We start from the raw sequence: 19,882 nt of genomic DNA, 5'->3' as shown, positions 1-19,882 counted from the left end.
TGCATTTTCGCAGGAAATGCAAATCTTTCTAGTTATTATTATTTTCCTTTTTCAGCCTGAAATTTTCACACGTAACTCATCCCACAGTTTTGACACAAGCTTCATATATGTTATATCATTTTGTGCGGCTGGATCAGGAATGGTGTGCTATGACTTTTGGTGTTTATTACTTCTATAGTTTTTTAAATATGAATATTTTAATGCAAGTTTTTGCCCATTGAAATGAATGGGAGTTGAAAGTGAAACTTTGCAAACTCCATATCCCAGAGTCAAACAATGGCGGCTGCCACTTGGTTTAATATATTCCTCTTATTCGTGTTTCTAGGTCACAAAGTAAACTTTTAAGATATTTTCAGGTGAGAATGTAGGTGTGTAAACGTTAAATATCTGCTCGTTTTGTCAAAACATCCCATATTAGCAAGAGATTTCTCACGATGTTGCTGCTAGCCGGCTAGCTAGCCGCCGGCTAGCGACCCTTCGCTAAAAAACACCTTTTCAGTAAGGCGTCTCTCCTTTCAACCACGATCGCTCGCCACCGATCGACCGGTGGTGGCTAACGATAACTCGTACTGCGTGCTAGCTAGCACGACGGAGTTTCTATACAGCTGTGGGCGCTGTTACTTGTAGTATCAGCTAAATGTTAAACAGTAGGAACGTTTCTGCTGGGTTGTTGTTGTGGGGGGGGGATGAAAAATAATACAGGACACTCATTGGAGTAATGGCGCGTCTCGTGTGTCTGTCAGTTATGCCTCCAGTCAAATAACATCCATAACCTCAAATAACGGAACATGGTGTCAGAAGACAACTGGAAACGTTAGTTGGGCATAAGTGTAAGGTTTCGGCGTCGGTGCCAGGTTAAAGGTCGGCCAGAGAGGAGCTGCGCGAAAAGAGACGTCATGAGTCAGTTTCAAGTCACCCCGCAAGCGGACGAAAATCAAGTGAACGCCCTTATCTACACTATGGGCGAGGAGGCAGAGGAAATATTGGTATCCCTGCACCTGACTCCCGAAGAGGCAAGCGATTATGAGACCGTTAAAAGGAGGTTGGATGCTCACTTCGTAGCCCGAAGAAACATCATAGCACGGTCCGAGCCACAAATTGAACGCCTGGTTGAATTGAACTACCTGGGGCCAGGTAGGGCATTAACAGGGAGAGGGGGACACAAAGATATACTTTTCTTTCTTACTCTCATATAAAATATTTAGCTTTTATTAAATAGTTATCTGAATCTTACAACCAAAGTTTGTAAAATAATACACAAGATTGGCTGTAGACCATAGGTGTCAAACTCTGGCCCGTGGGCCAAATTTGGCCCGCAGCCTAATTACATTTGGCCCGCGAAGCCATACCAAATTACTATTAGAGCTGGCCTACTGGTATTATACAGCTAATATATATATTGTTTAGTATTAAGCTTTGCTTGTTCCATATTCAGTTTTCCAGCAAAACGTGTTTGAGTCCATAAGAAAAGATTCATTCTTATATCTGGGGGAAGATTTTTTTTTTTCAATAAATATTAATGTTAGCCCGCGACTTTGTTCCAGTTTTGAATTTTGGCCCACTGTGTATTTGAGTTTGACACCCCTGCTGTAGACCATTGTTAATCATTCAGAACACTGTGTAAAAATAACAAAAAACAAAAAGTGAATGCAAAAGTGCATAAATATTTATTTTACGTGTTTGATGTGTGTGGCAGGGCGTGGTCTGCAGTGCCGCTGCAGGGGAGGTGGACCCACCTCAACGGCATCTGCAATCACGCCTCTCAGGTGTAAAGTCTGTGCTCTCTCTTTGCTTTTTGCTTTTTTGTATGTGTCGGGCTGTGAGATGAAAAGCTACAGCCAGCTGTGTGGGTACAGCAACTATGTGTGAAAAGTGGTCCATAACGTAATGCTTCAAAGCGTGTTCATGCAAACATTGTCGGGTCTGCTTATGAACCTCTGCGCACAGCGTCTACAAATCGGGGCTGTACGACGTCACTTCATCTTTACACAAAACTGTAAGCTGTCATCTGTGAGGCGCGAGCGGTGTTTGGTTTTACCATAGTTCATGGTGGAGAATGGCTGCTCTGCTGAGTTTTGCTCTCTGTAGCCGTTTGAATGGCAAACTACACTGATTAGCGGCGGCATAGGCACACTTAAAATTTCTTCAGAAATTTTCACTTTCTAGTGAGATGTTCTTCTTCTTCCAGACGCACCAGCGCAGGGTCAGGACTTTGGTCTTCTCGGCGTTAACCTTGAGACCGTACAGTTTGGAGTGCCGGGCGATGTCATAGAGGATGTGAGTTGCCTCGGTGTCGTCTTCGGCAAAAATGGCGCTATCGTCAGCGAACATTAGATCGGTGATAAATTGATCGGTCGAGGCTTGGACTCTGCGGCGGCCCTCGAATGCTTTGCGCATTATCGCATCGATGACGATGTTGAACAACAGCGGTGACACCACATCGCCCTGCCGGACCCCTGTCATGATGGGGAATTCTTCGGACACTTCGTCATGAATACGTACCTGGCTGGTCGAGCCATCGTAGGCGGTTTGTAGTAGCTCGATGATCTTCACGGGTATGTGTTCGGCTGCCAAAGCCCTCCACAAGGCTGGCCGGTCGATGCAATCAAACGCAGACTTGAAATCAATGAAGATGATGACTGTTCGGCGTCCGCATCTGATCCGTTCCTCCATGAGTCGACGTAGGGTGAAGATCAGGTTGCTGCAGCCTCGTCCGGGTCAGAACCCGGCCTGTTCTTCCCGGCTGGTCATCTCACAGTGCTTTTGAAGGCGTGATTGAATTGTTTTCATAAGGACCTTGCCGACGATGGACAGTAAGCTGATGCCCCGGTAGTTTTTACATTCTCGGTTGTCGCATTTCTTTAGGATAGGAATGACAGCCGCCTTCTTCCAATTTGCTGGTATCACATTTGATGTCCAGATCAGTTTGAATAATGAGTGTAGACGTATGACGAAGACTTCTCCTCCAGCTTTGAGGGCTTCTGCTGCCACATGATCAGGGCCAGCGGGCTTGTTGTTCTTTAGCGAATGTATTGCGAGTTTGACTTCTTCTACCGTTGGTTCTGCATCAGACATCGGCACCGTAGGAGGGTCGATGATGGGCGGCGCTGCAGCCGGACCTTGGGGCGGATCGTGATTGTAGAGTTCATTGAAGTATTCTTTCCACCATTGCAGGCGCTCCGCAGTTGACTTTACAAACGAGCCATCCACCTTCCTGATGTTATCATTCATCATCTTGCACTTGCCACTGAGACTACGTATGGTCTGGTACAACACCCTGTAGTCTTGTCGTTCGGCCGTATTTTCAAGTTCCTCAGTGACTTTGTTCCAGTACGCCTCACGGTCTGCTTTCATCTGCAGCCGCACCTCACGGTTTAGCTGACGATACTTTTCAAAGTTGGTTAGCTTGGCCTTCTTGCGTTCAACGACCAAGTCGAGACACTCGTCCGAGATCCACGGTTGTGTGCGACGCTGGGCGGGTGGGCACAGCGGCTTGGCGCAGTCCAAGATGGCTTCCGATATTGTTTGCTCTTCTTTGTTGGCATCGTCGCTCAGGGGGAGTAGGGCGAAGCGGTTCGATAATGTGATCTGGAATTCTTGACGGCGGTCATTGTTGTTAAGGTGATGCTAGCCCAGCCTGGGCGGCTTGGGTGTCGGCCTCTTCGCTCGTTGGAGCTTCAGGCGCACTCTGGCACGGACAAGATAGTGATCAGAGCCGCAGTCGGGTCCGCGCATCGCCCGGACATCTTGCAAGGATGATCGGAACCGGGTGTTGATGAGCACATAGTCGAGTAGCGCTAAGTCGTTTCCTCTTGGGTTGCGCCATGTCAGACGGTGCTTGAGCGAGTGTTGGAATAGCGTGTTCCAGAGGACCAGTTTGTTGGTGGCGGCGAATGACAGCAATCGTAGCCCATTGTCGTTCATTTTTGCATGGCCGAACTTTCCCATCGTCGATTCCCAGCCAGTGCGGTCTTCTCCGACGTGGGCGTTCATGTCGCCGGCGATCATGATCATGCCGGTTTGAGGTAGGGAGTCCATGACGTCTTGCAGGCAATCATAGAAATCATCTTTTGTTGCGTCGGAGTTCATTTCGGTCGGTGCATAGACCGCGATGATATGTAGCTTGATTGTACCGTTGACAGTTAGAACAGCGATACGGTCAGATATAGGTTGGAAGGCCACGACGCTCGCAGAGAACCGATGGTGTACCATGAAGCCGACTCCGGCTTCTCTTTTGTCGCCGCCCGAGTAATACAACGTCATCTTTTTGTCCATGGCCGACACTTCGACGGAGACGGAGATAGGGCCGTTATCGAGACGTTGAGTTTTGAAAGTTCACGGGCGATGATCTCCTTCTGCCCAACATGGTGACCAGTTCTGACATTCCATGCTCCAATGTTGATCGGCGTCTTGGGCGTGAGACGATGGAATTGATGGCCCTGGGTCCCCAGCGCTGGCGCATCGGCTGCCCCGGATGCGGTAGCATTGGTTGATAAAGCTGATCGTTGAGATTCCATTGGTTTCGAGCCAAGTTTCCCCAATTAATCGGTTCTGGTCGCCTTGGCAGGGCGACCACCCTCCTCCTTTCACAGCCGGGCTTGGGACCGTCCATGGCGGAGTTAGTGTGAACCTTAAGGTGTGAAACAGCTGTGTACTGCCTTTTGTTCCTGGAGAAGGTATTTAACTGAGAGCCATGCTAGGCTCAGGGAGACTCTGCTGACCGTCTGTCCCGCGGTCATGCAGGGACTTCATCATGCTTGGTTGTCTGTTCTTTGTGTGTTTTGATTAAAGAATGTTAGCTACCGCTCACCACTCGTCTGCAGGCTTTATTTAAATGCAAAACTTCCACAACAGGCAAAAAAAAAAGCTTTTTGCTAAAAAAAAAGATTTAGAGCAGAAGTTTTTTGCACTGCATTTTAAAATGAAAACATATTGCATTTATTTAAAATTAAAGACACAGAGCAGAAAGTGTGTTACTGTTTTACATCCACAGACACACAAGAAAAGAAGCAGGCAACATGAGGTCAAGTAATGGCAATTTTATTTGTGTATTTCAGTACATGTATTTAGATTAGAGTTTTTAAAAAACAAACAAACGTCCCAAGAAGAAGGATGGGGTGAAAGAAAGGTGGAGAGAGGAGGAAGAAACTATTGATGTCCTCAAACTCGATGCTGCTGGGTCACTTCTTTCTCAGCAGTCTGCTCCAGAATTCCCTGCTGTCCTCGGCTTGCTTTTCTTTTTCTTTTGCCTTCAGTTCTTTTAAGGTTTTGTTGAGCTGCTCCACGGCATCTTTAAATTTTTCTTTCAACTGCTGTTTGGCCAGTTTCACTTTGTGTTTGAGGAACTCTTTAGCTTCCTTTTTGTGCTTGCGTATTTCTTTAAGTGCGTCTTTGCAGTCTTTCTTGGTCACCGCAGAGCCAGTCATGTCTTTCTTGAATGCCTTCACCTCAATTTTCTCTTCTGCAAGTTCTTCTTGCACTTTCATCAGTTCCTTCTTCATGTTTTGAGTGTAACACAACTTTTTTCTTGAGAACTGAGACCTGACAGTTTTTTTTTCTGATACCTGACAAATTTTTTCTTGAGACCTGACGATGTCCTAAAATGTACACCGTATGAATGAGGTCTTCTGCTGCTCTCCTCGGTGTCTGTTCACAGTTTATTGTGAACACGTTGAGAGAAGAGTGAGAGAGTGTTTGGAGAAAAACACCAACTAATCATTAGCTCAGCATGCTGGGAGAAGTTGGAGCAGAAAAGTCTTTTCACTGATAAAAGCTCATTGATCAATGACCATGAGTATCTTTCACGAACAGTTTGGGGAATGGCTGCAATCACAGCATTTGTCAAATAGCTGGTTGTTGATCAATGTTCATGAGAATTTGCATATAAATGATGAAGGAACTGACCTCCCAGCCCATTGTTCCTTCAGTGGTGCTAGTTTCAGTCATTATGTAAATGTAGTGTTTATAAGGTTGGAGTCAGCTGAGACTGAAGAAGTCACCTGGATGAGTGATGAACATTTCTCCCACTGAAAACGTCCAGATGAACAGAATCAAACTTTGGGGGATGGTGGAGTTTGGAGAGAGGCATCATGGGGGCTGGAGAGACTTGTGAAGTGGTGATCAGGTATGGGCCCCTGTTATTATGAATGGTGGGGGGCTGAAGGAGTTGAAAGTGTGGGGTGGGGGAGTAACAGGTCTGTCCCTGTTTGTGGAAACCACAGGAGGAGCTGTTCAGGCTGTTGCTGGGTGTGAATTGTTGATGGAGTCTTTAAACTTGTAGTTGCTGTTTTCCAGACTGAAGCAGAGTCGTTAGCTGAAAACTGGTTTTAGAGGTTCACTCAGGACACCTTCTCAGGCTCTTACAGCCTTACCTGTATCACAACAAAGTGTATGAACCCCAATCCACCTTTAACATGGTCCTTCTCCCAAACCTTCAAATAGGACATTCTGGCCCTGTCATAGTAAAGGGCTGCTTAGAATATTAGAGCCAATGTCACAAAGTTACTCCTGAAGTATAAGTGAGTGAGAGAGTTTCCTCACTTTGCAGCACAACACGTCTCACAAGATTTCTACAACCAATCAGAGTGAAATTTGTACTTTGTGTTGTCAGATGACCATATGAGACACTTTGACTCTTCGGTGCAGTGTGGAGGTAACAAAGATCTGTTTTGTGTCCCAGCTGATCAACAGGAGGAGAAGAGCAGAGGAACATTTTCAGCCATCTGGACTCAGCTGAGTCACTACAGAGGAAACAATGAGCTCAACACAGGAGGTGAGTGTTAGGTTTTGTATTGTTCATTGCCATTTATGCTTAGAAATATTTACTCATATATGCTTAGAAGTATATAATCATTTGTAGATTGAAAGAATGTCTCATCCTGTAACAAGTCTCTGTAGCATAAGATCACACACCTCCTAGGAGAGGTCGTATCTTCTCTTGCTGATATATGGTTTAGCAAACACACGTATATTTCTTTAAGTATAAGAGCCTTTTGTTCAGATGGAGCCCTAGACTCCTGGCACCAGCCTTTGGGGAGTCTTCACAGGGTCACATCTTGACCTCACACAAATCACACACACACACACATACACACACACACACGGGTCTATGTGGTATGGAGGGACTATCCTACGTCAATCCGCCCGGTGGTGGTTTAAGTGGACTACCCTTTTCAAAGGACTTAGAGCCAAGGGAGCGAGGTTAAAGTGTTTGAAAAAAATTTGGGTCACTTCAGACCTCATACACTCCCTATAGAAGTCTAGATACACTGATACACACCAACCAGACTCTATTGTGTTTTCTGGAGACATTGTCCACTTGACAACAATGTGTTTTATGAGGTCCAAAAAAACCAATATTGGGTCTTTAAAGGGACAATGATGTAATATTTAAATAGCTCATCATTACCATGAATACACATCTGACAGGACACAGGATTACTGGAACATCATTTTATTAGTGTTCTTGGATCTGAACATTAATTTTAACCATAAATAAAAAAAAGAAATCTATGGACAAAAATGCCCACGCTTCCCACAGAAATATAAAAATATAGAAAACAGAAAAATTAAAAACATTTAAAATGAATTTTAATAGTTTAAAGGTAAATATTAAGGGGAGAAAATATGCATTTATAATTTTTTATTTTAAATATAACCTGTCAAAAAAAAAACCTAAATAAATTAAATGTAAAAATTATGAAATACAAACTACTTCTGTAATTAACAAGAACTTTTTTTTTCTTTAAACAGAACATCAGTGTTAACAACAATTGGCAATCTGACCAAGATGTAAAACCACATCTGGCTAAACAGTTATTTTAGTTCATTTTTTTCCTGCCTTTTTGCAGTTAATCCTCTGTTTCTTAAGAAATCTCTTATGTTTTGAACTGTTCTTCCTGCCAACACCGGATCTTCTACCAATTTGCAATGACTGCATTCATTTTTGGTGGCTAGTTTCCCTTCGTTTATGTGGTCTTTAAAATGCCTCATCACTGCAGCAACCTCAGCCTTGGACCACATGTTTTTGGGAGCTCTTCGGGAATTGTGGGATTGAGCAGCATTTTTCTCTGGAAGATATATAAAGTAGTAGTAGTTAAAACAAACAAAAAACCAAACAAAAAAAACAAAAAAACATTTGCTTGCTAAAAGAATGGATGCTACCCTGTACTAACTTCTGAAATGTGTTGCTACCATCAATATCAAAACGAGCAAAAATTCTCTTTGAAAATTTATCAAATTTCTAAAATGAGACATTTAGTGTTCCGCTGTGAATAAAAGACTGAATAAAAAGTTGAATAAAAGTCTCTTGATGCATGCTCAATCATCCAGGTAAGTAAATCCCAAAACGTTGATTCTGTTAATCTGGACGTAGCGTTTTCAGTGGGAGAAACATTTTGTCACTCATCCAAGTGACTTTTTGCCACCACTCTGCAGTTTGCCATATGTTGCAAAGTGATGAAACAATAGACTTCAAGAACCTTAAATCATGGACATTTAACAGAATGGTCTGTGCTTTTAGGTTTTAATTCTGTTGATAAAGCATAATATTCAACTACTGCCCTAATATTTGCTCCTTTCAATACAAACCTATTTTGATCTCATCCAGTGATTTCCCCTGGATCTGGGAAAGATGTCCTTTTTCCAGTGTTAAAAGCAGTTTGGAAATCTTGGCCAGCTGTGTTGTGGGAACTGGTAATCTGTAGAATTCGCAGTGAACGCGTATATTATGACCCAGGAAATCTGCAACCTGATCAAGTTCGTTGTTTTTCAAATTAAGGACTTGTGAGAGTGTGTCAACATGTTTTCTGAGCTGTGTCGATCTTAGATACTCAGGCTGCTTTGCTCCACACTGGTGTGCATGAACACGCAAGGAGTCCATTCCTCTGTAATGACTCATTGAACGGGGTCTTGCAAAGAGGTAGATATTAGTGGCACAAATACCACAGTCAGGCCTCCTACTAACCAGTAGTGACAGAGCATCCAGCATGCTTGGTGTTAGCAGAACTGGAACATTTCTGTCCCTTTTTCCCATTATTTCTATTCTACAGAAATAGTTAGTCTCTGTTCCATTTCTGAGAGCCCCATGGCAACATCTGTGTGGAGTGCTGTTTTGTCTCTTTCAAGAAAACTTTTGAGGCGCATCTTTGAAACCTCTCCAGAACGTCTTCGGTTGAACACAATGATTTGTGAGAGTGTAACTTGTGCAAGTTGGGCATAATTCTAAGCTGTGGCTTCGTTCTCCAAGCTGCAAAAGGCACTTTCTGCAGATTTTTGAAGGTAGTGATGGAGAATCCGAACATCTTCTGTAAAGGGCAATGTTGATGGCTTGTTAAACTTTGCCTCACTCAATGTGTTCAAGGCACGGTGAGACACCATCTCGGACCATTTGGAGACATACAACTTCTTGAACGCATCAGTGGACTTGATTAGGGCTTCATCCTCTGTCATGAGGGCACGATTATGGATAATGTCAGACATTTTATGCAGTGTATGTCCCAGTTTCAGCGCAAGGCTTGGAGTTTTGTATCACAGTGTCTCTTCATCAAAACCTGAAACTTTCTTTACTGCTTGCACAACTCTCTGGAAATTAGCAGGCTTAATAGCTTCTTCCATGTTATGCACTGAGAATTCTGTGCGCAGACACAACAACAAACGTCCCGCTTCACGAAGCTTCTGTCGTATATAATCATACTTTGTAGGGTCTTGTCCATGTTTATTGTAGAGGGACTGGGCAAACTGAATAACAGTAAAGTCATTTCGCACAGCTGAGGCAATCTCATCTTGTTTCATAACAGCAAGAACCTTCCAGACTCCACTTGACACCTGCGGATAACACTGAGACTCCAGAGTTAAAGCCAGGCCGAGTACTTTGGTTCTTCCAGGTTCTTTATCCGTGTCATCTTTTGGTTTGTTCGGACATCTGCGGACATGTCTCCAAAGATCCTTGCGAACATACATCCCTTGACAATAAAAGCAATGAGCAAACTTTCCCTCTACTGCTTTAATCTTGGGTCTTCTCTTCACTTTCAGTGGTCCCACTCCACCATGCAAAACTGCAGCATTATGCTTAAAATTTCCCTTATTTCTCAATTTCTCTAACAGACTTTTACGCTCGTTTGAGTCTCTAGGCAGGGAAAATGCATGCACAACATCAGGAGCCGTTTTGTGTGTTTTCAGGTGGCGGGAAATTTTAGCTTGTGGTTTGCCACAAAAATAGCAGTAATTTCTTTTACTTAAAGTCATTTTTTCTGATTCAGTTTTGCAAAGCTCACTTTTATCTTGTGGCTTGTCCTTTGTCAAGTTGTGGATTAAATTCGTTGAATCTGATTGTTCATGCGCTCTGGAGATGTCATTTTGGCATAGCAGACCTTTTGATGTGCTTGGCAATAATGAGATGTCGTCATCTGAATCTTCATCATATGACTCTGAATCTGGCACATATTCTTCTTCTGATATGCTGTGGTTGCCATCATCATCGCTTGATATTTGATCCAGAACTGAATGTGGCAATCCATCCTCCCCTGAATATTCAGAAATTTCTTCTTTCTGGAATGTAAGAACAAAAGTTATTTTAATTGATCAATACTTTAGACAGGTAAAAAAATAAACTGAAAAACAAAGTCAAGCCAAATATGAATGGGATACACACCTGTGTTGACTGGTGGCAATTCTGATTTGCCAATTTTGCAAGGCAAGATTTGTGCCAGACCCCTAAACAAACTGAAACACATTTTGATAGACTTAATTTAGCTTTGCAGTTCTATTTAAGTGAAGTAGTTTTTTGTCAAAGCATTGCAGTAATGTCAGATGCTGAAAAAAAAAAAACCCCAAACTGTTCACACTTAAGGATATTTTAATGACTACACATACACTGCTAATCCCCCCCCCCCCCCCCCAAAAAAAGGACATCCCAGATGTGAATGAAGGAATTATTCTTATTAAATACTTTGTTCTTTAGGTAGTTGAATGGCATGAAAGTGTGTAGTTGAATGTGTGTGGCCTCCAGATGCCTGTATGACTTCCCTACAATGCCTGGGCATGCTCGGGATGAGGTGGCGGATGGTCTCCTGAAGGATCTCCTCCAAGACCTGGACTAAAGCATCTGCCAACCCCTGGACAGTTTGTGGTGGATGGAGTGAGACATGATGTCCCAGATGTGCTCAATTGGATTCAGGTCTGGGGAACAGGCGGGCCAGTCCATAGCATCAATGCCTTTGTCATGGAGGAACTGCTGACATACTCCAGCCACATGAGGTCCAGTGTCGTCTCGCATTAGGTGGACCCCAGGGCCAAACGCACCAGCATGTGGTCTCACAAAGGGTCCGAGGACCTCATCTTGTTACCCAATGACAGTCAGGCTCTCTGGCAGGTACAGAAATGCCACCCCTCACCATTACTGACCCACTGCCAATATGATCATGCTGGAGGATGTTGCAGGCAGCAGAACGTTCCCCACGACGACATCTCCAGACTGTCACGTGCTCAGTTTGAACCTCCTTTCAGCTGTGAGGAGCATAGGGTGCCCGTGCCGAAGTTGCCAAACTTTGTGTTTTCTGGCAAATGCCAAGCATCCTGCATGGTGTTGGGCTGCAAGCTCAATCCCCACCTGTGGACGCTGGACCCTCAAGCCACCCTCATGAAGTCAGTTTCTGACCATTTGTGGCCTGTTTGAGGTCATTTTGCAGGGCTCCTCTTGTTCCTCCTTGCACAAAGGTGGAGGTAGCGGTCCTGCTGCTGGGTTGTTGCCCTCTTATGGCCTACTCCACATCCAGGTAGCACCTCCATGCTCTGGACACTACACTAACAGACACAGCAAACCTTCTTGCCACAGCTCACATTGATGTGCTACGCTAGATGAGCTGCACTACCTGAGCCACTTGTGTGGGTTGTAGACCGTCTCATGCTACCACTAAAATGAAATCACCGCCAGCATTCAAAAGTGACCATAACATCAGCCAGAAAGCATAGGTGCTGAGAAGTGGTCTGTGGTCACCACCTGCAGAACCAGTCCTTTATTATGGTGAATTGACTATAATTTCCACTTGTTGTCTACTCTATTTGCAAAACAGCATGTGAAACTGGTTGTCAGTGTTACTTCCTAAGTGAACAGTTTGATTTCAAAGGAGTGTGACTGACTTGGAGTAACATCGCATTGTTTAAGTGTTCCCTTTATTATTTTGAGCAGTTTATGTTATGGAATGGGGAATTGAGGACAATCCCAAGTATACCATTTTTACAAGGTCCTGCACCAATGAGGTAATACTACATTTCTTTAATTAGACGTGACCACCCATTAATTAAAAAGGGAGCAGTGTTCATTTCAGCTAGTCTTAACTTGTTGAACTCTATTAATGCTTTTTACTATACACTGTACCTATTCACTAAATGTCTCACCTTTGCACTTATAGCCAAGCCACTTGAGGGAGGAAACCGGTCCCACACACTGAATGCACTTGTCCAAAGATGATATTGTTGTGCACACCAGACGATGATTGTGAAACTGTTAGCAAAATATTGCAACATTTATTTGTTTTGGACAGTTGGAAAGGTGAGGTGTTTTCAATTCAGTTGCAGATATCAACTAATAAACTTTGTCCATGTAAATCACATCACACCCAGGTGACTGCCAAACACACACACACAGCATCCATAAAGAATGATGATAGATTAAATTATTAGTTCATTAAGTGGTACACTGGATTATATTTACCCTTTCAGGCTCTGGATGTTTCAGGTCCAGATCATTGTTTGGAAAGCTGTTTGGCTGCGGCTTTAGGCAGCTCACAGTCTTCTGAATCTGGCTGGTCTCAGTCTTCGTGTGTAACAGATAGAAAATGAAGACAAAAGAACAGTAATCTGACAGTTACTAAAAATGCATCACTCAAGAGGATGAATAAACCATTTCACTATCGGCAAATAGCGTAAGGTACACATCGTGCATGAGAAACATTCATTAAAATCTGTCCTAGGTCAATGTTACCTCTTCAAAATCTTGCACTGAAGAAGAATGCATGGCTTCTGAGCCTTGCTGAGGCATTTCTTCATCAAGATCCTGCAACAAAGAAAAGATGGCACAAAGATTAGACCAAGTGCTCTTCTTGCAACTGTACTGGGCAGGCCTGTGCTTCTGTTTTTAATTTGCATGTGTGTGTGTGTGTGGGGGGGGGGGGGGCTTTCCACTCAAAAAAATACTGGCTACAATAATTAACAACTGATTCCTTTGCAATCATCCATCCTCTTCCACTTATCCTTATCAGGATTGTGGGGTAGCAGGTTTGGGGCCTATACCAGCTACCATAGGGCAGTACAACCTGGACAGATCACCAGTCTAACATGGAAGGACAAGCATTTGCATTCACACCAAAGGGCAGTTTTGAATCACCAGTTAACCTAACCCCATAAGCTACATCTTTGGACTGTGGGAAGAAGCCAGAGTACACAGCCAGAGAGAACCCATGCACTACAGCAGTAAAAAGTGCCTAAAACAAGTTAAGAAGTTGTATAGTACTATCTTAATGTTCAAGCCTGAGTTTCAAAAAATTTCAACATAGAAACAAAGCACATGCAGTCAGTTCTGCATGCTGTAGGTCAAACTGTCAAGAAATACGAGAAGACCCCTCCTAAAACCAGAGTGATGTCACCATGAAGCAAACTTTGACGGAGTCCCCCAATAACAGTGTGGTCCTCCTAAGTCACATTTGGGTGGTTAACACACACACACACACACACACACACACACACACACACTCAGATGTTATACAGACTTGCACTTTGAAACAATGAAAAGGACCTACAAGCCACGGTCCATGTAAATCACATCACACCCAGGTGACTGCCAAACACACACACACAGCATCCATAAAGAATGATGATAGATTAAATTATTAGTTCATTAAGTGGTACACTGGATTATATTTACCCTTTCAGGCTCTGGATGTTTCAGGTCCAGATCATTGTTTGGAAAGCTGTTTGGTTGCGGCTTTAGGCAGCTCACAGTCTTCTGAATCTGGCTGGTCTCAGTCTTCGTGTGTAACAGATAGAAAATGAAAATACAGTGCATTTTTGAAGAGGCTTTTGAAACATTAAATAAACTGTATGAGAAAGATAAGTTTCAAGCTAATGTCTTTAAAATATTCACTGTCATGTATAGAGAATTTAAGGCCCTATGATTAAGAGACAAATAGTCAGTGTGATTTCTTTATTTTTTAAGCCATTGCTAAAGGAGTAAAACAATCACCTGTAGCAGCAACGAACTGTCACTAGGGCCCATTTATCTTCGAGGGCCAAAATTTAAAATGAATCTAACTAAAGAGGCTACACAGCAAAATCTCCAGTGTTAAATTAACACTAGAGAGTGTCTATATGGGTCCACACAACACTGTTGAGTGTTAAATTAACACTTTTGACAGTGTTAAATGTTTAAAAGTAACCTAGTCAGCAGTGCTGATTTTCTAACACTGGAATATTTCTAACATTTTGAGTTATTTTCCAGTGTTAGAAAATCAGCACTGTGCAGTGTTAGCCATTGTTAATCTTCAAAACTGACTAGGTTACTTTTAAACATATAACACTGTCAAAAGTGTTAATTTAACACTCAGTGTTGTATTTAACACTCAGAGGTGTGGACCCTTATAGACACTCTCCAGTGTTAATTTAACACTGGAGATTTTGCTGTGTAGAATCACATTAAACATCAATCACTGTTAAAATTTAGAAACCGAAAGCCATTTTTTTATTTCTGCATACCTGCTGATATTTTTTTAGTGCTTTTAGAGGGCTTTGATGTGGCAGCCATCACAATTGCCTGTTTTCCATTAGTACCTACCCCTGTTTTTCCAGTAGGTTATAGTACCATGTAGTTTTTCAGTAACTACTGCACCAAGGTTCCAAGTGATCCAAAGTGATCAGAAAATTTGACATAGACAGACTGAATGCCACCAGGTGGCTGGTCAATGGTGTCACTCGATAAGTTATGAGTGCGCCTCCTTCGTGAAAATCCAAGCCATCATTTTTGAAACTCTGAAATGTTTGAAATAGCGACCAAAATTAACAGCGTGATCCCTGAATTGAACACTAAAGTATAGACTGAGCAGCAGGCATTTTGTCACCTTGACGTCCATGCTTGCTGTGGCATTTATATCACTGGATGCTCGGCTGCATTGCTATAGGGACCCCAGGCACAGTAGGTGATACTCAATTTCAGTGAAAAACTAGATGCCCTAAGTCACATTAAGCCAATTTGAGTAGGTACAAATGTAAAAATGGCTTACGGTATGCAATTTATCAGTTCCAAAAAGTACAATTGTAGAAATACCTTGCATCTCCAGAGCCAATCCGAGTCACCATAATTATAGTCTATTTCTTCGCCTGGACTTATGTCTCTGCTTGCAAATAAGCATAGATGGGGCTTTCCATTGATATTTAATATTTTCATCTTAGCACTTGGACTGATGTGGTTGTCGTTGACAAGTCTGCCTAATGACCCATCTTCTTGAGATACATCCACACTGTGGGGTTAGGCAAAAAAGTATTAGCTTAACTAGTTTTTGTTAGGAAGCTTTTTTTTCATAAATCAAAAGCAATGTGTAATTTAATCTTAATCAAACTACACTGATATAATACGCACCACCAGAGTTTTCCATCTAACTTGAATTCAAACATGAACACCTTCAGGCTGTCATGATAAACTCTGTGTCTCCGCTCACATTCTTCTTTTGTTATGAGTTTACCTCTGTATTCCAAAAGGAAGTCTCCTTTTTGGAATGGAACAGTCGTGAAAATGCCCCGACCTGAATTGCATAGGCATACCAAGTGAGTGACAAAAGACAAAGTGACAAACTCCAAATCTAATCCAAACTAAAGACCAACTTACCTTTGAAGGCATTTATGTAGTGGATATCAAGTCCCAGTTTGTCCCTTCCAGCAGAAACATGACAGACTGCATCCTCCCGTGGAGGAATGCGTCTCCTTCGCATGTTCTCCTGTACGTTTTGATTGGCTGTATTACCAAAGCATATACAGTATTACGATTATCGTCATCATTGTCATCATCATCAGTAGCAGCAGAACTAGCAGTAGTGTAGTTTACAGCATAAACACAGCTGACTTATTCATAGTCCTAATTTATGCCTTCTTTTAAAATGTTAAAGGCCTAGTACTCAAAATGACGACATGTGACATTTCTGTAATGGCGACTGCAGAGAGTGATACAAGTACTGAGAAAGCTTGGGCATCAAAACTGTAAGAAGTTTTTTCTTCAGGCATATAAATAAATACACGACTAAATACACTTATACCCCTTGCTTTTATTTTAGGGCTGTCAGCAGAATGGACAGACATTGGACAAATTGCCCAAAATTAGCTAACAGCAACATCAGGGATTTTGACTCAGACTGCGCTGGTTTAATTGTTAATCGCGTTAGTCGCGATGTCGGCATTAACACGTTTAAGCCACAATAATGCTTTAACACCGAGTAAATCCTAACACGGGTTAGCCTGCTTTATCGCGTTGACGTGGTGTTACGTCCCCACTTAAAAGTCTAGGCGATGAGGGTGGGGGACAGTAACAGTTAGATCCAGGTGGAATGAAAAGAACGCCAGGCAGAGGTATTTAACATAAAATAGATCTTTATTGTAGGCAAACACCTCAATAATCATACAAATGGCAACAACAAAAGGAGACAGCACCGCTGCTTTAATGAGAAATCAGGGAGGTCAACCCAAAGTGGTAATGACCACTTCAACAAAGAAAGCAACAATAAGGCTTCAACAGAAAGAGACAGCAACGCTGCTAGCAAACAATATCCAGGCAGGCCACACAAACTAATGAAGGCCGCCGTCACTCATGGGCAATCACTGCTCAGTTAAACACTACTCACAAAGAGCCACACACCAGAAGGCTGGTCACACGCAGCAGGCTGTTCCACACCTAGGGTAGTAGCACACTCTGACCAGCCCAGAGGAAATCCACCAGAAACCTCTCCCTCCTCCTCCACACTGCTCTTCTCCAGCTTATATCACCCCTGAGGGTAATTGGTTGTAACGAGAGCAGATGAGCAGCAGGTGTGACCTAAAGGAGAAGGCAGGGGCAGAGAGAGACAAGGGGAGTGGCCAGAACGAAGGAGGAGGAGGAGAGGGAGAAGACAACACCACGCCCACACACTCCCACAGCCTCCCAGGATGTAACATTCCCCCCACCCTATATCCACACTATACAAAACACAGAAGAAACTCATCACTATGCACTGCGTGAGAGTGCATCAGCCACCAGATTGGGGCGTAAGTAAACATGGAGAGCTCCAAGGGCTGTGACTCTGTCTCACCAAACCATTCTCTGCTAGATAACTGACCTCCTTCCTCATCACCTCGCGCTTTCCCATAGGGCAGCGGTACGCGTGCCGTTTGATTGGGGTTGCGTCCCCAACATCGATATCATGTTCACAAACATTAGTACGCGAGGGCACATCACCAAAGAGAAAGGGGTAGGAGTGCAGTAGATTAAGCACATCTTCGCATTGTGAAGGGGACAGATGAGACAAGTGGGCCGTTACTTCGGCTAAGTAAGCTGAATTCGCCAACCGTCTACACTGTTGTCCCTCAGAAAGTATATGCAGACCGTCGTCAGCATTGGCCTCTACACTCAGCACGGTGGCAGAGACAGAGCTGGAGGTTGCCACACTGGCAACAGTCTCATGGGTTTCCCTATCATGGTAGGGTTTTAACATGTTGATGTAAATGGTAAATGGCCTGTATTTATATAGCGCTTTACTAGTCCCTAAGGACCCCAAAGCACTTTACATATCCAGTCATCCACCCATTCACACACTGGTGATGGCAAGCTACATTGTAGCCACAGCCACCCTGGGGTGCACTGACAGAGGTGAGGCTGCCGGACACTGGCGCCACTGGGCCCTCTGACCACCACCAGTAGGCAACGGGTGAAGTGTCTTGCCCAAGGACACAACGACCGAGACTGTCCGAGCCGGGGCTCGAACCAGCAACCTTCCGATTACAAGGCGAACTCCCAACTCTTGAGCCACGATCGCCCCAGATGTGGCACAGGCGTGTTTTCCTCCTGCGCTCTGGGGTACTGAGAACATAATCCGTCTCAGACACTTTCCTCACTATGACGTACGGTCCCGCAAAACGGGCCGTAAGAGCAGAACCAGGCACCGGTAGCAACACTAAAACCTTGTCCCCAGCCTGAAAATGCCTTTTCACAGCCTTTCTGTCATGCCACGTCTTCATGCATGCCTGGGCAGTACACAGGGCCTCTTTCGCTAATGAGGTAGCACGTTGCCAACAATCCTTACATGTCTTCACAAAATCTGCCACGTTAGTTTTTGGAACACCCCCACTAAGGAACCTCTCTTTCAACATCTTTAGCGGGCCCCGCACCTCGCGGCCAAACACAAGTGTAGCTGGGCTGAACCCTAAGGACTCCTGCTTAACATTGCGTATTGCGAACAGTACAAAGGGGACACCCTCATCCCAGCTTCTGCCCGTGTCATGGCAGTACTTTTTTAGCATGGCCTTAAGTGTTTGGTGCCAACGCTCAAGTGCACCCTGCGACTCTGGGTGATAAGCACTAGACACAGAATGAGAGACGCCCAGGGAAGCTAAAGTCTGTTTAAATGCTCGAGATAAGAAATTAGTTCCCTGGTCTGTTTGCACTGTTTTTGGAAGAACAAAGGTGGTGAAAAACTTGATTAGCGCCTTAGTGATGTTTGCAGTGGTGACCCTCCGCAGAGGAATTGCTTCAGGGAACCGCGTGGACAAACACATTATGGTCAACAAAAACTGATTGCCTGCTCGTGTTCTTGGCAACGGACCAACACAATCGACCAAAACATGCTCGAATGGCTCACCAACAGCAGGTATTGGACATAGTGGGGCGGGGGGCACAGTTTGATTTGGTTTGCCCACCAGTTGACACGTATGACAAGTATTACAATACTTCGCAACATCTGCCTTCATCGCCGGCCAGAAGAAGTGCTGCAGAATACGGTCATATGTTTTAGTTATCCACAAATGTCCTGACCATGAATGGTCATGGGCTAATTGTAGCACGTGCTGACGCAAACTAGCCAGGACCACTATCTGTTGGACTACACTCCAGTCCTCCCCTGGCTTTGAAGTCCACCTGCGCATTAGCAATCCATCACATACAACAAATGTCTGCTTCCTGTCTCCTGTCAGATGATCACTCTCATCACGGCAGCAAAACATTTGGTTAACGATGGGTCTGCTTTCTGAGCGATAATAATGGCCTCCCGTGTGAGGAGAGGGGGGGCTGCGGGTTCAGGAGCTGGCTCAGCCACTTCTTGAGCGAGTTCCTTGGCATCAGGACCCACCTCCCCCTCCTCAGAGGGCATCACATCCATCCCCAGCATAGAGCCGACCACTGACCCTGACAAGTCAACCACTTCTCCCTGCCGATGGGCCTGTGACCGGGTAAGAACACCTACGGGAAATACATCCGGGTGCTGCCGGTTTAAAACATCTGGCAAGGGGCTTGGGTCAGGGGTCTTTGTGACCACTGGGGCAGGATAAACCTTCCCGCCTGCAATGTCATTGCCCATTATGAAGTCCACACCATCAATCGGGAAACAAGGACACACAGCTACAGGAAAAATGCCACTTACTAGGTCACTCTGCACCCAAATTTGATGGAGGGGGGCTGGCACATAAGTCATTCCAACGCCCCTAACAATAACATCAGTGCCGCTGGCGGTCTTTTCATCAAAGGCAAGTGCACTAGCCAGTATGAGGGACTGTGAACCACCTGTGTCGCGTAGAATGGTCACAGTACGCCCATCTCCAGGCTTACCAGAGAGTGACACCGCTCCTTTGAAAATGAAAGGTTTAAAACATTCGTCAG

The 19,882-nt window shown here is 44.2% G+C and overlaps 1 protein-coding gene and 2 long non-coding RNA genes across 3 annotated transcripts in view; 1 reads left to right on the top strand and 2 right to left on the bottom strand.

The window, feature by feature from the left end:
- The first annotated feature begins 6,683 nt into the window (after positions 1-6,683).
- Positions 6,684-19,882, top strand: part of LOC309713879 (uncharacterized protein) — a 90,577-nt gene continuing 77,378 nt past the window's right edge. The window contains exon 1 of the mRNA XM_082545803.1: positions 6,684-6,772. Coding sequence (XP_082401929.1) covers positions 6,755-6,772 — 18 coding nt within the window. The 5' untranslated portion in view covers positions 6,684-6,754. The remainder of the gene's footprint in view (positions 6,773-19,882) is intronic.
- LOC309713660 lies at positions 10,413-12,484 on the bottom strand. The gene is made up of 3 exons (XR_014278635.1): positions 12,397-12,484; positions 10,652-10,722; positions 10,413-10,548 (listed from the first exon to the last, which is right to left on the bottom strand). It is a non-coding gene; the product is annotated as an uncharacterized lncRNA (long non-coding RNA).
- Positions 12,719-14,276, bottom strand: LOC309714794. The gene is made up of 3 exons (XR_014279028.1): positions 13,922-14,276; positions 12,983-13,054; positions 12,719-12,814 (listed from the first exon to the last, which is right to left on the bottom strand). It is a non-coding gene; the product is annotated as an uncharacterized lncRNA (long non-coding RNA).

The sequence above is a fragment of the Aulonocara stuartgranti genome (assembly GCF_965226115.1).
Source record: "Aulonocara stuartgranti genome assembly, chromosome: 9".
NCBI lineage: Eukaryota > Metazoa > Chordata > Actinopteri > Cichliformes > Cichlidae > Aulonocara > Aulonocara stuartgranti.
Note: the sequence above shows the minus strand (reverse complement) of the source record. Positions and strands in the feature narration are given on the sequence as shown.